The 19683-nt window shown below is 46.0% G+C and overlaps 1 protein-coding gene across 1 annotated transcript in view; it reads right to left on the reverse strand.

Moving 5' to 3' along the window:
* The window catches only part of LOC141114292 (uncharacterized), a 42962-nt gene that overhangs the window by 19035 nt on the left and 4244 nt on the right, over positions 1-19683 (reverse strand). Inside the window, exon 2 of the mRNA XM_073607896.1 lies at positions 12350-12421. Coding sequence (XP_073463997.1) covers positions 12350-12421 — 72 coding nt within the window. The remainder of the gene's footprint in view (positions 1-12349; positions 12422-19683) is intronic.

Consider the following 19683-nt stretch of genomic DNA (forward strand, 5'->3'; position numbering starts at 1 on the left):
TCATAAATAAGCAGTGTTACTGATCTGTCTCGGCAAATTATTGTGGCTCAGATCACAGAGCTTGCATTGACTAATATGGTAGCCCATGGAGGCAGAGGGAGAACATACAAAATGCATTCAGCTAGCGTCAAGCCCAGGGTTCAAACCAGGGACCCCCCGACACTGAACAGCAGAAGTAATACCCACCTTGCCACTGTGCTGCTGCAAAACCTGTTAGCTGCAACAAAGCCACTTCCAGTCTGCATGTCGTTTGTCAGGATGGGTTTCCCGATGGCAGCGGACCATCCCTGTATAATCTATGAGGTCATTGTAGTCTCTATGAGATACCTGGGTGGCAACATAAGGAGCCCAATCAGGAGGCAGAGCACTGTCACCCCCCCCCTCCCCCATACCAGGAAGTGTCTAAACATGGATCTTCATGGTGGGATCTTTTAATAAAAAGCTGCAGATTTAGATTATTGGAATCAACTTTAAAAATGACATTAACGTGATAAGAATTATATGAGATTTTGGTGATTGGGCTGTAATCTACTTTAACCAGAATAATCGGGGTCATCCTATAAACCTGCACAAACATCAACACTAATGGAGAAAGCCAGTAGGCCAGAGCAATAACACTTCAATCTGTACTGATCTAGCTGCAATGCACTGCAATACAATTGTCTGCTATAACGTCTGACACTGTAGAAAAAAATAAATGGCGCTGATGAGCATTTGGGGTCATTGGGCTCACCTGGCAGGAAGTTACTGAACAAGGATCTTCATGGTGGCTTCACCAGGGGCTATTTTAATAAAAAGCTACAAATTTAAATAATTGGACTCAACTTTAGAACTGCTATTAACATGATAAAGATTATATGAGATTTTGGTGATTGGGTTGTCATCTACTTTAAACAGACTAATCGGGGGTCATCCTAAAAACCTGCATGCACAGCAACAGCAATGGAGAAAGCCAGTAGGCCTGAGCAATAACACTTCAATCTGTACTGATCTAGCTGCAATGCACTGCAATACAATTGTCTGCTATAACGTCTGATACTATAAAAAAAAAAAAAAAAAATGGCGCTGACAAGCTTTTGGGGTCATTAGGAGTAGATGGCGGCCGGTGTTTAATGTGTCAGCGAGGTAAGTGCCTCATTTTCCAAGCTGCAAATCCAAATCAGGTCAGCAAATGACTTATCTCTGCTACAAACACATTCCGACCACTGGAATGACAACCAGCAGTGTAGGAAGAGCTCCCCCTCTGGTCAGCCGGAGTCACTGCGCCCTGGAGACAAGGCCGCCCTTCCATTTCATGAGTCAGGATGTGGAGGGAAGCTTCTACAAAATGGCTGACGTGGGGGCCTCTCAGTTTTTAGTTCCTTCTGCGCTACAAAAATAACCCTAAGTTTTAATCAATGGTGTAAATAAACCCATGAAGTCAAGGGGTGAGGTGAAAAATGTGTCCACTTAATGGACTTAAAGGTACTTGGGTGTGCAAAGAAGCGATCAGAGAATGCAAAACAGGAATGTGTGGGTGACAAGGACTGGAGAAAACTCAGCTAGTTAGAGAGAACCCATTGAAATGTAAATCATATAGTCAGGTCCATAAATATTGGGACATCGACACAATTCTAATCTTTTTGGCTCTATACACCACCACAATGGTTTGAAATCCAGCTGCAGACTTTCAGCTTTAATTTGAGGGTATTTACATCCAAATCAGGTGAACGGTGTAGGAATTACAACAGTTTGTATATGTGCCTCCCACTTTTTAAGGGACCAAAAGTAATGGGACATTTGGCTGCTCAGCTGTTCCATGGCCAGGTGTGTGTTATTCCCTCATTATCCCATTTACAAGGAGCAGATAAAAGGTCCAGAGTTCATTTCAAGTGTGCTATTTGCATTTGGAATCTGTTGCTATCAACTCTCAATATGAGATCCAAAGAGCTGTCACTATCAGTGAAGCAAGCCGTCATTAGGCTGAAAAAACAAAACAAACCCATCAGAGAGATAGCAAAAACATTAGGTGTGGCCAAATCAACTGTTTGGAACATCCTTAAAAAGAAAGAAAGCACCGGTGAGCTCAGCAACACCAAAAGACCCGGAAGACCACGGAAAACAACTGTGGTGGATGACTGAAGAATTCTTTCCCTGGTGAAGAAAACACCCTTCACAACAGTTGTCCAGATCAAGAACACTCTCCAGGAGGTAGGTGTGTGTGTGTGTCAAAGTCAACAATGAAGAGAAGACTTCACCAGAGTGAATACAGAGAGTTCACCACAAGATGTAAATTCGAAGAATTCTTTCCCTGGTGAAGAAAACATCCTTCACAACAGTTGGCCAGATCAAGAACACTCTCCAGGAGGTAGGTGTACGTGTGTCAAAGTCAACAATCAAGAGAAGTCTTCACCAGCGTGAATACAGAGGGTTCACCACAAGATGTAAACCATTGGTGAGCCTCAAAAACAGGAAGGCCAGATGGCTGCCAATGGAACTGGTTCTCTTGTATTTATTGATGATGTTACTGCTGACAAAAGCAGCAGGGTAAATTCTGAAGTGTTTCGGACAATATTATCTGCTCATATTCAGCAAAATGCTTCAGAACTCATTGGACGGTGCTTCACAGTGCAGATGGACAATGACTCAAAGCATACTGCAAAAGCAACCAAAGAGTTTTTTAAGGGAAAGAAGTGGAATTTTATGCAATGGCAAAGTCAATCACCTGACCTGAATCCGATTGAGCATGCATTTCAGTTACTGAAGACAAAACTGAAGGGAAAATGCCCCAAGAACAAGCAGGAACTGAAGACCGTTGCAGTAGAGGCCTGGCAGAGCATCACCAGGGATGAAACCCAGCGTCTGGTGATGTCTATGCGTTCCAGACTTCAGGATGTAATTACTGCAAAGGATTTGCAACCAAGTATTAAAAAGTGAAAGTTTGATGGATGATTGTTAATCTGTCCCATTACTTTTGGTCCCTTAAAAAGTGGGAGGCACGTATACAAACTATTGTAATTCCTACACCGTTCACCTGATTTGGATGTAAATACCCTCAAATTAAAGCTGAAAGTCTTGTTTGTTTCATTTCCAATCCATTGTGGTGGTGTATAGAGCAAAAAAGATTAGAATTGTGTCAATGTCCCAACATTTATGGACCTGACTGTATCTGTATGACCAATGGCATCCACAGAAGGGACTGGCATTACATACATGAACAGAAACATTCTTATCCACAAACTTCCACGTTTGGCCAGTTTTCAGTGACGGGAACAATTCTGAAATAATGATATCTCCAACCTCAATCACTTCTCTCTGTTTCTCCATTAATGCTCCTCTTCATCATAACCCGACCACATGCATGGCTGTAGGCCTTTTCCTGGGCTGCCTCCACTCTCCTCCTCCTCCATTAGACTGGCTCCTACCTTTATCCCGTGTAATGATGAATTCCCGGTATGAAGATTCCTTCATGGTAACATTGGTCCAGCTTGGAGCCATGGAAGTATACAGTATCTCACAAAAGTGAGTACACCCCTCACATTTCTGTATATATTTTATTCTACCTTTTCATGTGACAACACTGAAGAAATGACACTTTGCTACAATGTAAAGTAGTGAGTGTACAGCTTGTATAACAGTGTACATTTGCTGTCCCCTCAAAATAACTCAACACACAGCCATTAATGTCTAAACCGCTGGCAACAAAAGTGAGTACACCCCTAAGTGAAAATGTACAAATTGGGCCCAAAGTGTCAATATTTTGTGTGGCCACCATTATTTTCCAGCACTGCCTTAACCCTCTTGGGCATGGAGTTCACCAGAGCTTCACAGGTTGCCACTGGAGTCCTCTTCCACTCCTCCATGATGACATCACGGAGCTGGTGGATGTTAGAGACCTTGCCCTCCTCCACCTTCTGTTTGAGGATGCCCCACAGATGCTCAATAGGGTTTAGGTCTGGAGACATGCTTGGCCAGTCCATCACCTTTACCCTCAGCTTTTTTAGCAAGGCAGTGGTCATCTTGGAGGTGTGTTTGGGGGTCTGTATCATGTTGGAATGCAAAGTGTATTGGACATGGTGGAGATTGTAAAGTCCACACCCTGCCTCATCCAATCACAGAGCGCTTTGCATCCATAGAGAAAATGCTAAGTGTTCCCGAAATGGTGCCCGAGCCCAGCAAACTCTTGTCTTCACAATGCAACAGGACCCTGAAGAAGAGGAGATCATTTTGTAGTAATGGTGCCTACTACAGTGACTTCCAGCTTCCACGTCGATCCTACAGGTATGACACGTATATAATTATGTTGCTACAACCTAGAACAGTGTAACTATACAAAATTGCCATACCTGGAATCTTTCTTTAACCACTTGCTGCCCGCCATATAGCAAAATGCTGTCGGCAAAGTGGTTTAGTTATCCTGATCGGACGTCTTATGACATGATCCAGATAACTAGCTGATGCGCCCCCGCGGGGGCGCGCAGCGCGGCGATCGGTGGTGCGGCGTGTCAGTCTGACACACCACAACTCCGATATAGGTAAAGAGTCTCTGACATAGACTCTTTACCACGTGATCAGCCGTGTCCAACCACAACTGATCACGGTGTAAACAGGAAAAGCCATGTAGAGCCGATCAGCTGCTCCTCTGACAGGGGGGTCTGCGCTGATGGATCATCAGTGCAGCCCGCCCAAGGATGACCACCCAGGACCACCAGCACCACCAGTGCCAATCACTAATGCCTGCCAGTCAGTGATGCCCATCAGTACTGTGTATCAGTGTACATCAGTGCCACACATTAGTGTGCATCAGTGCCACCTATCAGTGCCCATCTGTGCCACCTATCAGTGCCACCTACCAGTGCCCATCAGTGCCACATATCAGTGCCCATCAGTGCCGCCTTTCAGTGCCCAGCAATGTCGCCTATAAGTGCCCATCAGTGCCACCAATGGGTGCCCATTAGTGCTGCCTATCAATGCCCATCAGTGCTGCATATCAGTGGCACCTATCAGTGTTGCCTATCGGTGCCCATCAGTGCCGCATATTAGTTCCCATCACCAGTGCGTATCAGTGCCACCTCATAGGTGCCCATAATGGCCACCTTCTCAGTGCCTGTCAGTGCAGCCTCATCAGTGCCCGTCAGTGAAGGAAAAAACGTATTTATTTACAAAGTTTTGTAACAGAAACGGAAAAAAAAATCTGGTCTTTTTTTTATTTGTTTAGCAGAAAATAAAAATCCCAGAGGTGATCAAATAGCACCAAACGAAAGCTCTATTTGTGGGAACAAAATCATTAAAATGTTGTTTGGGTACATTGTAGCACGACCGCGCAATTGTCATTCAAGGTGTGACAGCGCTGAAAGCTGAAAATTGGCCTGGGCAGGAAGGTGGGAAAGTGCCCAGTATTGAAGTGGTAAAACATTTCCTCCCAAAACTCACCTTTTTTAAATTCTTCATTCATCCACAACTCCTATCTCCTGCAGCTACAGGCATGTCTATCGTTGTATGTCACCCTATCAGAGGAAAGGACACCCACTCTTCTCCGCAGCAAAAAAATAACATTTTTTGAAAAATGGTCGGTGGTCAGATGGATTTTCAGCTGTATTTATAGAGATAATTAGCACTTTTTAAAATATACATCTTCTTTAATTAATCATTATATATATATATATATATATATATATATATATATATATATATATATATATATATATATATATATATACAGTGGGGCAAAAAAGTATTTAGTCAGCCAACAATTGTGCAAGTTCTCCCACTTAAAAAGATGAGAGAGGCCTGTAATTGTCATCATAGGTATATCTCAACTATGAGAGACAAAATGTGGAAACAAATCCAATCACATTGTTTGATTTTTGAAAGAATTTATTTGCAAATTATGGTGGAAAATAAGTATTTGGTCACCTACAAACAAGCAAGATTTCTGTCTCTCACAGACCTGTATCTTCTTCTTTAAGAGGCTCCTCTGTCCTCCACTCATTACCTGTATTAATGGCACCTGTTTGAACTTGTTATCAGTATAAAAGACACCTGTCCACAACCTCAGTCACACTCCAAACTCCACTATGGTGAAGACCAAAGAGCTGTCGAAGGACACCAGAAACAAAATTGTAGACCTCCACCAGGCTGGGAAGACTGAATCTGCAATAGGCAAGCAGCTTGGTGTGAAGAAATCAACTGTGGGAGCAATAATTAGAAAATGGAAGACATACAAGACCACTGATAATCTCCCTCGATCTGGGGCTCCACGCAAGATCTCACCCTGTGGGGTCAAAATGATCACGAGAACGGTGAGCAAAAATCCCAGAACCACTTGGGGGGACCTAGTGAATGACCTGCAGAGATCTGGGACCAACGTAACAAAGGCTACCATCAGTAACACACTACACCGCCAGGGACTCAGATCCTGCAGTGCCAGACGTGTCCCCCTGCTTAAGCCAGTACATGTCCGGACCCGTCTGAGGTTTGCAAGAGAGCATTTGGATGATCCAGAAGAGGATTGGGAGAATGTCATATGGTCAGATGAAACTAAAGTAGAACTGTTTGGTAGAAACACAACTCGTTGTGTTTGGAGGAGAGAGAATGCTGAGTTGCAACCAAAGAACACCATACCTACTGTGAAGCATGGGGGTGGCAACATCATGCTTTGGGGCTGTTTCTCTGCAAAGGGAACAGGATGACAGATCCGTGTACATGAAAGAATGAATGGGGCCATGTATTGTGAGATTTTGCGTGCAAACCTTCTCCCATCAGCAAGGGCATTGAAGATGAAACGTGGCTGGGTCTTTCAGCATGACAATGATCCCAAACACTCCGCCCGGGCAACGAAGGAGTGGCTTCGTAAGAAGCATTTCAAGGTCCTGGAGTGGACTAGCCAGTCTCCAGATCTCAACCCCATAGAAAACCTTTGGAGGGAATTGAAAGTCCGTGTTTCCCAGCGACAGCCCCAAAACATCACTGCTCTAGAGGAGATCTGCATGGAGGAATGGGCCAACATACCAGCAACAGTGTGTGACAACCTTGTGAAGACTTACAGAAAACGTTTGACCTCTGTCATTGCCAACAAAGGATATATAACAAAGTATTGAGATGAACTTTTGATATTGACCAAATACTTATTTTCCACCATAATTTGCAAATAAATTCTTTAAAAAATCAGACAATGTGATTGGATTTGTTTCCACATTTTGTCTCTCATAGTTGAGATATACCTATGATGACAATTACAGGCCTCTCTCATCTTTTTAAGTGGGAGAACTTGCACAATTGGTGGCTGACTAAATACTTTTTTGCCCCACTGTATATATATGTATATTATGATTAAATAAAGAAGAGTAGGTGAAGCTGAGACTGCCCTGGTAAGATTTTCTTTGATATTTTATACATGGACTAATTATACACGAGAGCACGGAGACCATGTTTGCTACCTGGAAAGGATACAGAATCATAGATGGGGATCTCCTATTAAGACACCAGTCTCCATCTCCAGTGATATATACACTGACCGGCCACTTTATTAGGTACACCCGTTCAATTGCTTGGTAACACAAATTGCTAATCAGCCAATCACATGGCAGTAACTCCATGCATTTAGGAATCTAGATGTGGTGATGACGACTTGCTGAAGTTCAAACCGAGCATCAGAATAGGGGAAGAAAGGGAATTTAGGTGACTTTGAACGTGGTATGGTTGTTGGTGCCGGACGGGCTGGTCTGAGTATTTTTGGGATTTTCACTCACAACCATCTCTCGGGGTTTACAGAGAATGGTGGGAAAAAGAGAAAATATCCAGTGAGCGGCAGTTGTATGGAGGGAAATGCCTTGTTGATGTTAGAGGTCAGAAGAGAATGGGCAGACTGGTTCCAGATCATAGAAAGGCAACAGTAACTGAAATAACCACTCGTTACACCCAAGGTATCTCTGAAACGGAAAACATATCGAACCTTGAAGCAGATGGGCTACAGCAGCAGAAGACCACACCGGGTGCCACTCCTGTCAGGTAAGAACAGGAAACTGAGGCTACAATTCTCACAGGATCACCAATATTGGACAAAAGAAGATTGGAAAAACGTTGCCTGGTCTGATGAGTCTCCATTTCAGATGGTGGGGTCAGAATTTGGTGTAAACATGAAAACATGGATCCATCCTGCCTTGTATCACCGGTTCAGGCTGGTGGTGGTGGTGTAATGGTGGGGGAGATATTATCTTGGCACACTTTGGGCCCCTTAGTACCAACTGAACATCATTTAATCACCACGGCTTCCCTGAGTATTGTTGCTGACCATGTCCATCCCTTTATGACTACAGTGTCCCCAATCTTCTGATGCTCCTTCCAGCAGGATAATGCACCATGTCACAAAGCTCCAATCATCTCACCACTGGACAATGAGGTCCCTGTACTCCAATGGCCTCCACACTCACCACATCTCATTCCAATAGAGCACCTTTGGGATGTGGTGAACGGGAGATCGGAATCACGGATGTGCAGCAGACAAATCTGCAGCAACTGCATGATGCTATCATGTCACTATGGAGCAAAATCTCTGAGGAACGTTATCAACACCTTGTTGTATCTATGCCACTAAGAATGAAGGCAAAAGGGGGTCCAACCCAGTACTAGCAAGGTGTACCTAATAAAGTGGCCGGTCAGTATATATATATATATATATATATATATATATATATATATATATATATATATATTTTTTTTTTTTTATTTACATAATGGTGAGTGATGCACAGTGAACACTTTTTGCTCCTCCTCCCTTTTTTTGTAGATACATCTAATACACAATGTACACAGCGCCACCAAATGGGGAGGGGGGGGGGGTGTAGGAATTCCTCCTGTACTGGGCCCCAAAGGTTCAGCAGCAAGGGTCTGTCTGTGGCCTGGCCCCCCACAGTTACCCCTCCAGCAAAGGAGGTGGTCCCGTCATGGAGGGCTGTGCAGGGCCCCATGTCGGCTTTCTACAGTCGGCTCTGGATGTACAGCACTGCATAATGTCGGCAGTTCATAAATAAGCAGAACTACTGATAGGTCTCCTCTTATCAGCAAATTATTGTGGGTCAGATCACAGAGCTTGCATTGACCAATATGGTACCCTATGGAAGCAGAGGGAGAACATGCCAAATGCATTCAGCTAGTGTTAAATCAAGGGTTCAAATCAAGGGCAACAAAGCCACTACTGGTCTGCATGTCATCTCTCAGGATGGGTTTCCTGGTGGCAATAACAGCGGACCATCTCTGTATAATCTATGAGGTCATTGTAACCTCTATGAGATACCTGGGTGACAACACAGGAGCCCAATCAGGAAAGAGAGCGCCGTCACCCCCCCCCCCCCACCCCCCCCCCACCCCATACCAGGAAGTTATTGAACATCTTCATGGTGGGATCACCAGAGGCTATTAAAAAAAAAAATAATACGCAGATTTAAAGGATTGGAAACAACTTTAGAGATGACAACTGATTTGTCATTTCCACTGAACCTAAAGAGGAAGTAAACCCTGGTGGGTTTTACTTCCTTTTTATTTCCCAGCAAAGGTAAAGCATAATGGGCTAGTATGCATCGCATAGTAGCCCCTTTATGTGTCGCTTACCCCACACAGAAGCCCGCACTGTCGCCGTTGTCCCCGCGAGCAGGGAGCGTCCTTCTTCTCCCCTCTTCCTTCCGAGGGGGCTGCAAACTCTGGCTCTGTGACTGGCCGGAGTCGCGTGACGTCACTCCCGCGCATGCTGCGCGCAGGAGCCGCCAGTCACGGCGTGACCCCTAATGGAAACGGCACGACCCCTAATGGAAACGGCACGATGTGCCCTTTCTAAAGGGCGCATGCGCCGTAGTCATCAGCGCTCGCCTTTTTAGTAAATATCTCCTGAACCGTGGCGGTTTAGGAGATATTTCAAGCACCTACAGGTAAGCCTTAATATAGGCCTACCTGTAGGTAAAAAGTGGTTGTACAGGAGGGTGTACAACCGCTTTAACCACTTCAATACCAGGCACTTAGACACCTTCCCGCCCAGGCCAATTTTCAGCTTTCAGCGCTGTCGCAATTTGAATGACAATTGCGCGGTCATGCAACGCTGTACCCAAACAATTTTTTTTATCATTTTGTTCCCACAAATAGAGCTTTCTTTTGGTGGTATTTGATCACCTCTGCGGTTTTTATTTTTTGCGCAACAAATAAAAAAAGACCGAAAATTTTGAAAAAAAAACAAGTTTTTCTTAGTTTCTGTTAAAATTTTTTGTAAATAAGTATGTTTTCTTCTTCAATGACGGGCACTGATATGGCTGCACTGATGGGCACCGATGAGGTGGCACCAGTGAGGTGGCACTGATGAGGGGGCACTGATGATGGGCACTGATAGGTGGCACTGGTATGCGGCACCGATGGGCACTCATAAGTGGCATTGATGGGTACTTATGGGTGGCACTGATGGGTGGCATGGATGGGCACTGATAGGTGGGCACTGACAGGTGGCACCGATGGACACTGATGGGTGGCACTGATGACACTGATTGGTGGCACTGATGACACTAATGGGTGGCATTGCTGGGCATCACTGAAATATAATGGTGCCAATCAGTGCCCATTTGTGGGCACTGATTGGCACAGATTGAGCACATTGGGCACGTGGATGGCCATGGGGTACATACCTGGCCATCCACATGTTGCCCCCTTACCTGGTGGTCCTAGTGGCATCCCTGGTGGTCCAGTGTGGTCATCTGAGGGGGGGCTGCGCTGATAAACAATCAGCTCAGACCCCCCTGTCAGGAGAGCCGATGATCGGCTCTCCTCTACTCGCGTCTGTCTTTACCAAGGCTCTTTACCAAGATCGGTGGAGCGGTGTATCACGATCGCCGCGATGCGTGCCCCCGCGGGCGCGCGGCGGCATGTTATCCTGCTGGACGTCATATGACGCCCAGTCAGGATAACGGAACCACCGCCCGGCCGTCAATCTGCTATAGGCCGGGCGGGAAGTGATTAAAGGGGTTGTAAACCCTCGTGTTTTTTCACCTTAATACATCCTATTTCACCTTAATACATCCTAAGCACTGACCGGCCCCCCATTTACTCACCTGAGTCCCGTAATTCCCACGCCGGAGACACGCTCTTCCCCTCTGCCCGTTTTCTCGGCTCTTGATTGGATAGATTGATAGCAGCGCAGCGCATCCAATGACGCAGGCGCCGGGGAGGGGGCGGTGCCGAGTCCTGCATTCATAGATGCAAATGCTGGACTCGGGACCGCACCCGCAAGGTAACCCCCCCCCCCAGGGGAGCACTTCTTCTAGGGGGTTATAGAATGCGGGGAGGAGCTACCGGCACCGCTGGGCGGGGGGACCCCAGAAGTTGAGGATCGGGGGCCACTCTGTGCAAAACGAACTGCACAGTGGAGGTAAGTATGACATGTTTGTCATTTAAAAAAAACAAAAAACGTAGCTTTACAATCACTTTAACCGGCTGATTTTTCGTATAGGCCAGCATAACAGGATAAAGATTATATGAGATTTTGGTGATTGGGTTGACATCTACTTTAATCAGACTAATCGGGGGGGGTCATCCTATAAAGGTGCACGCACAGCGACACCAATGGACAAAGCCAGTAGGCCGGAGCGATAACGCTTCAACCTGTACTGATCTAGCTGCAATAAAACAGTGACTCCACATGTACAATTAGAGTTGCCACCTCATCTCTTTAAACCCGAACGCATCTGACTTACACAGGTTATGAGGCCAATATAATGCAGATAAGGCACCGAGTGAGTTTAATTACCACCTTAATCAGCCACAGAACTTGTGTAATTAATATGTGTTTGGGTTTAAAGGGATGAGGTGGCAACCCTATGTACAATGCACTCGGATATAGGTATTGACGGTCGGAAAAGTAGAGTTGCAGCAATTTGTGTAACATTGGCGGAGGGTTAACAGACCTGCCTGCACCGTGCACTAGGAATACCAGCTCAGCACCTAGGCCATGAAGAAGTTAAATGGAGCTCGGTGATCTGCGGTTAACCTACTTGCTCGCTCTACTGCCACCTAGTGTCCGTTATGCAACTGCTCTGTGCAAGAACAAGCATAGCCCTTTTTTTTTTTTGCAGGCTGTTTGTAATATGGCTGCTTCGTCAGCACGTCTGCTGCACACCTACCGGCAGGCTGAGTGCATAACAGATGACGTCACCCCCCCCCCCACACACACACACCCACCCCTCCCCCACTCACAGCTGCCAGCAGAGCGCAAACACGCAGCTCCCAGCCCGGCAGAGGCCTTTAGGGGCAGTGTTGTGCGGCTCCATTTTCTATGTGCTCAGGCAGCCATCTTTTGTGAACAACAGGAACAGCTCATAATAACATGGGAACTCACCATGTCCACCATGGCGCAGAACTCGTCCAGGCGGGTCAGCATCTCCTCGATGGCGTTTTCCAAGCCTTGCGCCTGACAGGAAATAAAAAAAAAAAATAAAAAAAAACACAATCTTGTTAAATAGGAATAAGCTTAGTTTTTTTTAAATTTATTACAGGTGTTTATATAGTGCTGTGAAGGAGCTTACAATCTAATCCCACATACATACCAAGCCGTTTACCAACCGGCATGTCTTAAAGTGCTAGTAAACTCTGTACTACCACTTGTACCTACACCCGGGCAGGGGTCTCAAACTGGCGGCCCTCCAGCTGTTGCTCAACTACAAGTCCCATCATGCCTCTGCCTTTGGGAGTCATGCTTGTCAGCCTTGCAATGCCTTATGGGACTTGTAGTTTCCAGCTGGGGGGGCCGCCAGTTTGAGACCCCCTGACCTACAGGCATACCTATATAGTAAGGCTTACCTGTAAATACTGTGAATATCTCCTAATCTTGCACAGTTTAGGAGATATTCAGAGTGCATGCAGCCGGTGACGTTACCGGGGCACGCACTCTGAAGGTCCGGCTCACAGTGCCATTAACAGCGAGCTCCCGCGCGCACGCACGGAAGTGACATCATTGCGTTCCCGGACACTCATTTTCGCTGGAGGACGTGAACCCAGAAGGAGGCCGGGGGGGGGGGGGGGGGGGGTTTACTGGCAGATCATGGTATTGCCTTGCAGGGAATTTATCTTTTTCAAAAACTGCGGTTTAGTAGCGCTTTAAAGAAGAACTTCACTCTCTCAATCAACATTGACTATTTTTAATCCTCATGCTGCTAGTATTAGTAAATAGATAGGAAAGTAGATCATATTTATTTCTTTTAAACTTTTTTTTTTTTACATTACTTCAGTGACTTCCTGGTTTCTTGCCTAGGCAAATGATGTCATAGAAAGAAGAAAGAAATGGCTGCACATCCAGAACTTCCGAATGTATGCGTGAAACGCATCTACGTTTCTTTCTTCTTTCCAAGTTTCCCACAGAGGTGGGCTGGGGCTAGCACTCTGCAAGATACTCCAATCAGCCTTATTTCTATACACCTGGAGCAGTGGTTCTTTTTCTTGTACAAATGATGTCATGCATCCCAGGAGTCTTCAGGAGGGGGAGGAGGTGCTTTCTTAGCTAAGCACACCCTCATGCTTGAGCTAAGGGAAGATGGCTTTTCAGATTCCAGGAAGTAAATTCATCTGCCCTTTCTTAAGATGGCGGTGGCCAGAAATGCTGGAGGAGTGTTTTTCAAAGTGATTCCTCAGCAAAATAAAGGGTGGAGACATGGATGGATGGGGGCAGGGCCGTTGTGAGGAGATAGGGGGGAGGGGGGGTTTGTGTTGAGAGGTGGAATTTGGGAGGCAGCAAGGGATAAGAATTGTTCTAGGAGGGCAAATTTGGAGGGGGGGGGGGGGGTGCTAGGAGTGGTGATTTAGAGGAATTTGTGTTGGGAGGGGAGAAGAGGATTTGTGCTAGAAGAGGTGATATGGTAGAGGGAGGTAGGGTAATTGTTCTAGGAGGGGAGATTTTTTTGGGGGATGGGGGGGGGGGGATTTGTGCTAGTAGGGATGATTGGGGGGGTATTCGTGCTAGGAGGAGGGATGGGTAGAATTTGTGCTGGGAGGGGGGAAGAGGATTTGTGCTACAAGAGGTGATATGGTAGAGGGAGGTAGGGGATTTGTGCTAGGAGGAGGGATGGGGTGAATTTGTGCTAGGGGGGAGATGATGTGTACTTGGGGAGATTTGAGGGGTAGATTTGTGCTAGAAGAGGTTATTTTTTTGGGGGGGGGGTAGGGGGCAAAGAATTGTGCTGAAAGGGGGGGTTTTAGCAAGAGGGGGGATTTGTACTGGGAGGAGGGGAATTTTATGCTTAGGGGTAAGCATGCAGATTAGTGCTCAATTTTTTTTTGGGGGGGGGGGGGATTTTTGCTGTCACATAATGCTCATATGCTCATACACTTTTTTGGAGGGAGGAAGTAGATGCGGCGCAGTTTGGCATGTTCGCCCTGGGCTCTAAATGACCTTGTCCTGCCACTGGATGGGGGAGTTTGCTTTGAATATTAAAAATGAATTAACCACTTGCCGCCCACCGTATAGCAAAATGACGGCGGCAAAGTGGTTGTGTTATCCTGACCGGACGTCATATGACTTGATCAGGATAACAGAGCCGGCGCGCGCCCGATCGGCGGCTCTCCCTGTCAGCGGAGGGGTCTGTGCTGATAATCAGCACATTGATTTATCAGCACAGCCCCCATCAAAAGGTGCCCATCAGCTGCCAATCAGTGCCGATCACCTGTCAGCCTGTCCCCCTCTATATAAGCCTGTCAGTGCCCATAAAAGTGCAGATCAGTGCCCACAACAGTGCCAATCGGTGCCCAAAAAAGTGCCAATCTGTAATGCCTGTCAGTAGCTCCTCATCAGTGCTGAACTTACCAGTGCCCATCAGTGCCACCTATAAGTGCCGTTAGTGCTGCCTATCAGTGCCGTTCATCAATGCACATCAGTATCACCTATCAGTGCTGCCTATCAGTGCCGCCTATCAGTGCACATCAGTATCACCTATAAGTGCCATCAGTGCTGCCTATCAGTGCCGCCTATCAGTGAACATCAGTATCACCTATCAGTGCCATCACTGCTGCCTATCAGTGCCCATCAGTTTTTCTTTTCAAAATTGTTGGGTTTTTTTCGTTTATAGCGCAAAAATTAAAAACTGCAGAGGTGATCAAATACCACCAAAAGAAAGCTTTATTTGTGGGAAGAAAATTATAAAAATTTCGTTTGGGCACAGTGCTGCATGACCGCGCAATTGTCATTCAAAGTGCGACAGCGCTGAAAGCGAAATATTGTCCTGGGCAGGAAGGGGGGAAAGTGCCCGGTACTGAAGTGGTTAAACATTGTTTTTGGTTTGTGGTGCTCAGATGCGGTATAGTTCCACTTTAAGGTGCAGGAGAAAAACATAGAGCCCAAGCGAAGATGTACCACTAAAGCATGAGATGCAAACTCCATGCACATACTGCCCCAGGGGTTTTAACAGGGACCACCACTATGTAAAGTGGAAGTGATAACCACTAAGCCACAGTATCACCCACAAATAAGCGGCAAGGGTTTCACCAGGCAAAATCTTTTCTTTAGTTTTGGATAGAATGGGCAAAGGTTAGACACTCTATTATGTTTTTATTTCTGTCTGCGTCCCCATTGGGGAGATTCATCCCTCAACTTGTACTGATGACCATAGAAACCCAAAGAAAGAAAATGGAGGGAAATCCAACATTTTGCCCAAAACAAGAAGTGAGGGGAAATCTTACACCTGTCCTTTAGGATAACGTTCTAGGAAAGGCATCACCTTCGTTTGGGGAGATTTCCTCTGACTTCCTGCTCTGGGGACAGGAAGTGAAGGGAAATTTTTCCACAGAAGGCAAATATATAACCCCCGGTGGGTGTTTCAACTTTTCCCTACTCTATCCAAAACAAAAAGTTTGGGCTAGGCATACACGTTTACGTTATGGATATCAAGAGTTGAAAACTTTCTCTAATCGCCATTATGAATATTTTTTATCCCATGCCACGATCATCAGTGCACCTCAAACCTTAGTACGTGACTTTTATAGTCGCTACATGTTTAAAGTGAGTACCAGAGGTGCATTGGCCCTTCAATGAAGTGTGAACAGGCTATGAGGCAATAACACAAACACAAACCACTAAGCCGCCCACAACAACCATTGCCATCTCATACTTTGGTTATCAGTGAACCTCAAACCTGGAACTTTACTTATTTAGTGGCTCCATGTTTGACAAGAGTATCAGAGCTGCACTGGCCCCCCCAATGGAGTGCCACCAGGGTCTGCTGTTAAACCCACACAGACATAGCAGGGCCAATTTGGTCGGGAGCTAATTAACCCACCAGCAAGTCTTTGAAGGGTGGGAGGAAACTGTAGTACCATGCATGCAAAAGGGCAACCATAGAGATAGTGTCTTTGCCAGGGTCTGAACACAGGATATCAGCAATATGAGGCCAAATAAGCTAACCACTAAGCCACCCTCAAGGTATTCTTAAATCTTGTGCTTTGATTATCGGTGCACTTCAAACCTTGGAACCTTTTTAGGGCCAGTTTAGTTAGGAGCAAATTAACCTAAAAACATGTTTTTGGAGGAAGGGAAGAAACCGGAGTACCATGCAAGCAAAACGGCAAACATGGAGATAGTGCCTTGGCCAGGGTTTGAACGCAGGACCTCAGCACTATGAGGCAAAAAAAAGCTAACCACTAAGCCACCCTCAGTGAACGCTTCTGTTTCATGCTTTGGTTATTAGTACTCCTCAAACCTTGGAACCTTGTTTTAGTGACTCCATGTTCGAAGCGAGAACTGGAGCTGCACTGCCCCCCCAACAGAGTGCCACGGCCAGGGTTTGAACACAGGACCTCAGCACTAAGAAGCAAAAAAAAATCTAACCACTAAGACACCTGCAGTAAACACACTTCCATCCCATGCTTTGGTTATTAGTGCTCCTCAAACCTTCAAACCTTGTTTTAGTGACTCCATGTCTGAAGCAAGAATAGAAGTTGCAATGGCCCCCAATAGAGGGCCACCAGGATCTGCCATTGGATTTTTAGATCCTTAGACACAAACAAATTAACCTAACAGCATGTCTTTGGAGGGTGGGAGAAAACCATGTGCCATGCAAGCAAAGGGGCAACCATGGAGATAGTGTCTTGGCAAGAGTTTGAACTCAGGACCTCAGCACTATGCGCACCAAATAAGCTAATAACCACTGAGCCACCCACAGTGAGCACTTCCAGAATCCAACTTACCAGCATATCTTTGGAGTAGACGCGCAAGCAAAATGGCAACCATGCAGATAGGTCCTGGCCAGGGTATGAACACAGGGCCCTAGTGTTATGAGGCAAAGACACTAACCACTAACCCACCCACAATAGACACCTCCATCTCATACTTTGGTTATCAGTGCACCTCAAACCTGGAACTTTACTTATTTAGTGGCTCTATGTTTGACGAGAGTATCAGAGCTGCACTGGCCCCCCCCTTGGAGTGCCACCATGGAGATAGTGTCTTGGCTAGGGTCTGAACACAGGATATCAGGCCAAATAAGCTAACCACTAAGCCGACCCCAAGGAATTCTTCAAACTTGTGCTTTGATCATCGGTGCAACTCAAACCTTGGAACCTTTTTAGGCCCAGTTTAGTCAGAAGCAAATTAACCTAAAAACACGTTTTTGGAGGATGGGAAGGAATCGGAGTACCATGCAAGCAAAACAGCAACCATGGAGATAGTGCCTTGGCCAGGGTTTGAATGCAGGACCTCAGCACTATAAGGGAAAAAAAAAGCTAACCACTAAGCTGCCTTCAGTGAATGCTTCCATTTCATGCTTTGGGTAACAGTAGGCCTCAAACCTTGGAACCTTGTTTTAGTGACTCCATGTTCGAAGCGAGAACTGGAGCTGCACTGCCCCCCAATAGAGGGCCACCAGGGTCTGCTATTGGATTTTTAGATCCTTACAGACACATTAGACAGGAACCTATTAACCTACCAGCATGCAAGAAAAGGGGCAACCATGGAGATAGTGTCATGGCAAAAGTTTGAACACAGGACCTCAGCGCTATGAGTGCTAAATAAGCTAATAACCACTGAGCCACCCACAGTGAACACTTCCAGGATCCAAATTACCGGCATATCTTTGGAGTAGACATGCAAACAAAATAGCAACCATGTAGCTATGTCCTGGCCAGGGTTTGAACAGAGGACCTCAGTGCTATGAGGCAAGGACACTAACCACTAAGCCAACAGCAGCATACACCTCCATCTCATACTTTGGTTATCAGTGCACCTCATACCTGGAACTTTATTTTTTTAGTGGCTTCATGTTTGACAAGAGTATCAGAGCTGCACTGGCTCACCAATGGAGTACCACCAGGGTCTGCTGTTAGACCACCACAGACATAGTAGGGCCATTTTACTCAGGAGCAAATTAACCCAACAGCAAGTCTTTGAAGGGTGGGAGGAAACCGGAGTACCATGCAAGCAAAAAGGAAACCATGGAGATAGTGTCTTGACAGGGTCTGAACACAGGATATCAGTGATTTGAGGCCAAATAAGCTAACCACTAAGGAAGGAATTCTTCAATCATGTGCTTTGATCATCGGTTCACCTCAAACCTTGGAACCTTTTTAGGCCCAGTTTAGTCAGGAGCAAATTAACCTGAAAACATGTTTTTGGAGGATGGGAAGAAACCAGAGCACCATGCAAGCAAAACGGCAACCATGGAGATGGAGTGCCTTGGCCAGGGTTTGAACGCAGCACCACAGCACTATGAGGCAAAAAAAGCTAACCACTAAGCTGCCCTCAGTGAACACTTCCATGTCATGCTTCGATTTACAGTGCTCCTCAAACCTTGGAACCTTGTTTTTGTGACTCCATGTTCGAAGAAAGAACTGGAGCTGCACTGTCCCCCTATAGAGTGCCACAAGGGTGCCAGGGTTTGAACACAGGATCTCAGCACTATGAAGCAAAAAAAAAACTAGCCATTAAGCCACCTGCAGTAAACACTTCCATCTCATGCTTTGGTTATCAGTACTCCTCACACATTGGAACCTTGTTTTATTGACTCTATGGTTGAAGCGAGAACTGGAGCTGCAAAAACCCCCAACGAAGGGCCACCAGGGACTGCCATTTGATATTTAGATCTTTACAGACATATTCGACGGGAACCAATTAACCTACCAGCATGTCTTTGGAGGGTGGGAGAAAACCGGAATGCCATGCAAGCAAAAAGGCAACGATGCAGATAGTGTCTTGGCGAGGGTTTGAACACAGGACCTCAGCACTATGAGACCAAATAAGATAACCACTGAGCCACCCACAGTGAACATGTCCAGGATCCAACTTACCAGCATATCTTTGGAGTAGACACCCAAGCAGAACAACAACCATGCAGATATGTCCTGGCCAGGGTTTGAACACAGGGCCTTAGTGCTATGAGGCAAAAACACTAACCACTAAGCCGCCGCCACCACCACCTCATACTTTGGTTATCAGTGCACCTCAAACCTGGAACTTTACTTATTTAGCGGCTCCATGTTTGACGAGAGTATCAGAGCTGCACTGGCTCCCCTATGGAGTGCCACCAGGGTCTGCTGTTATACCCGTGCAGTCATAATAGGGCCAATTTAGTCAGGAGCCAACTTACCCACCAGCAAGTCTTTGAAGGATGGGAGGAAACCAGAGTACCATGCAAGCAAAAAGGCAGCCATGGAGATAGTGTCTTGGCCAGGGTCTGAACATAGAATATCAGCGGT

This window comes from Aquarana catesbeiana, linkage group LG12, assembly GCF_042186555.1.
Source record: "Aquarana catesbeiana isolate 2022-GZ linkage group LG12, ASM4218655v1, whole genome shotgun sequence".
NCBI classification, from domain to species: Eukaryota; Metazoa; Chordata; class Amphibia; order Anura; family Ranidae; genus Aquarana; species Aquarana catesbeiana.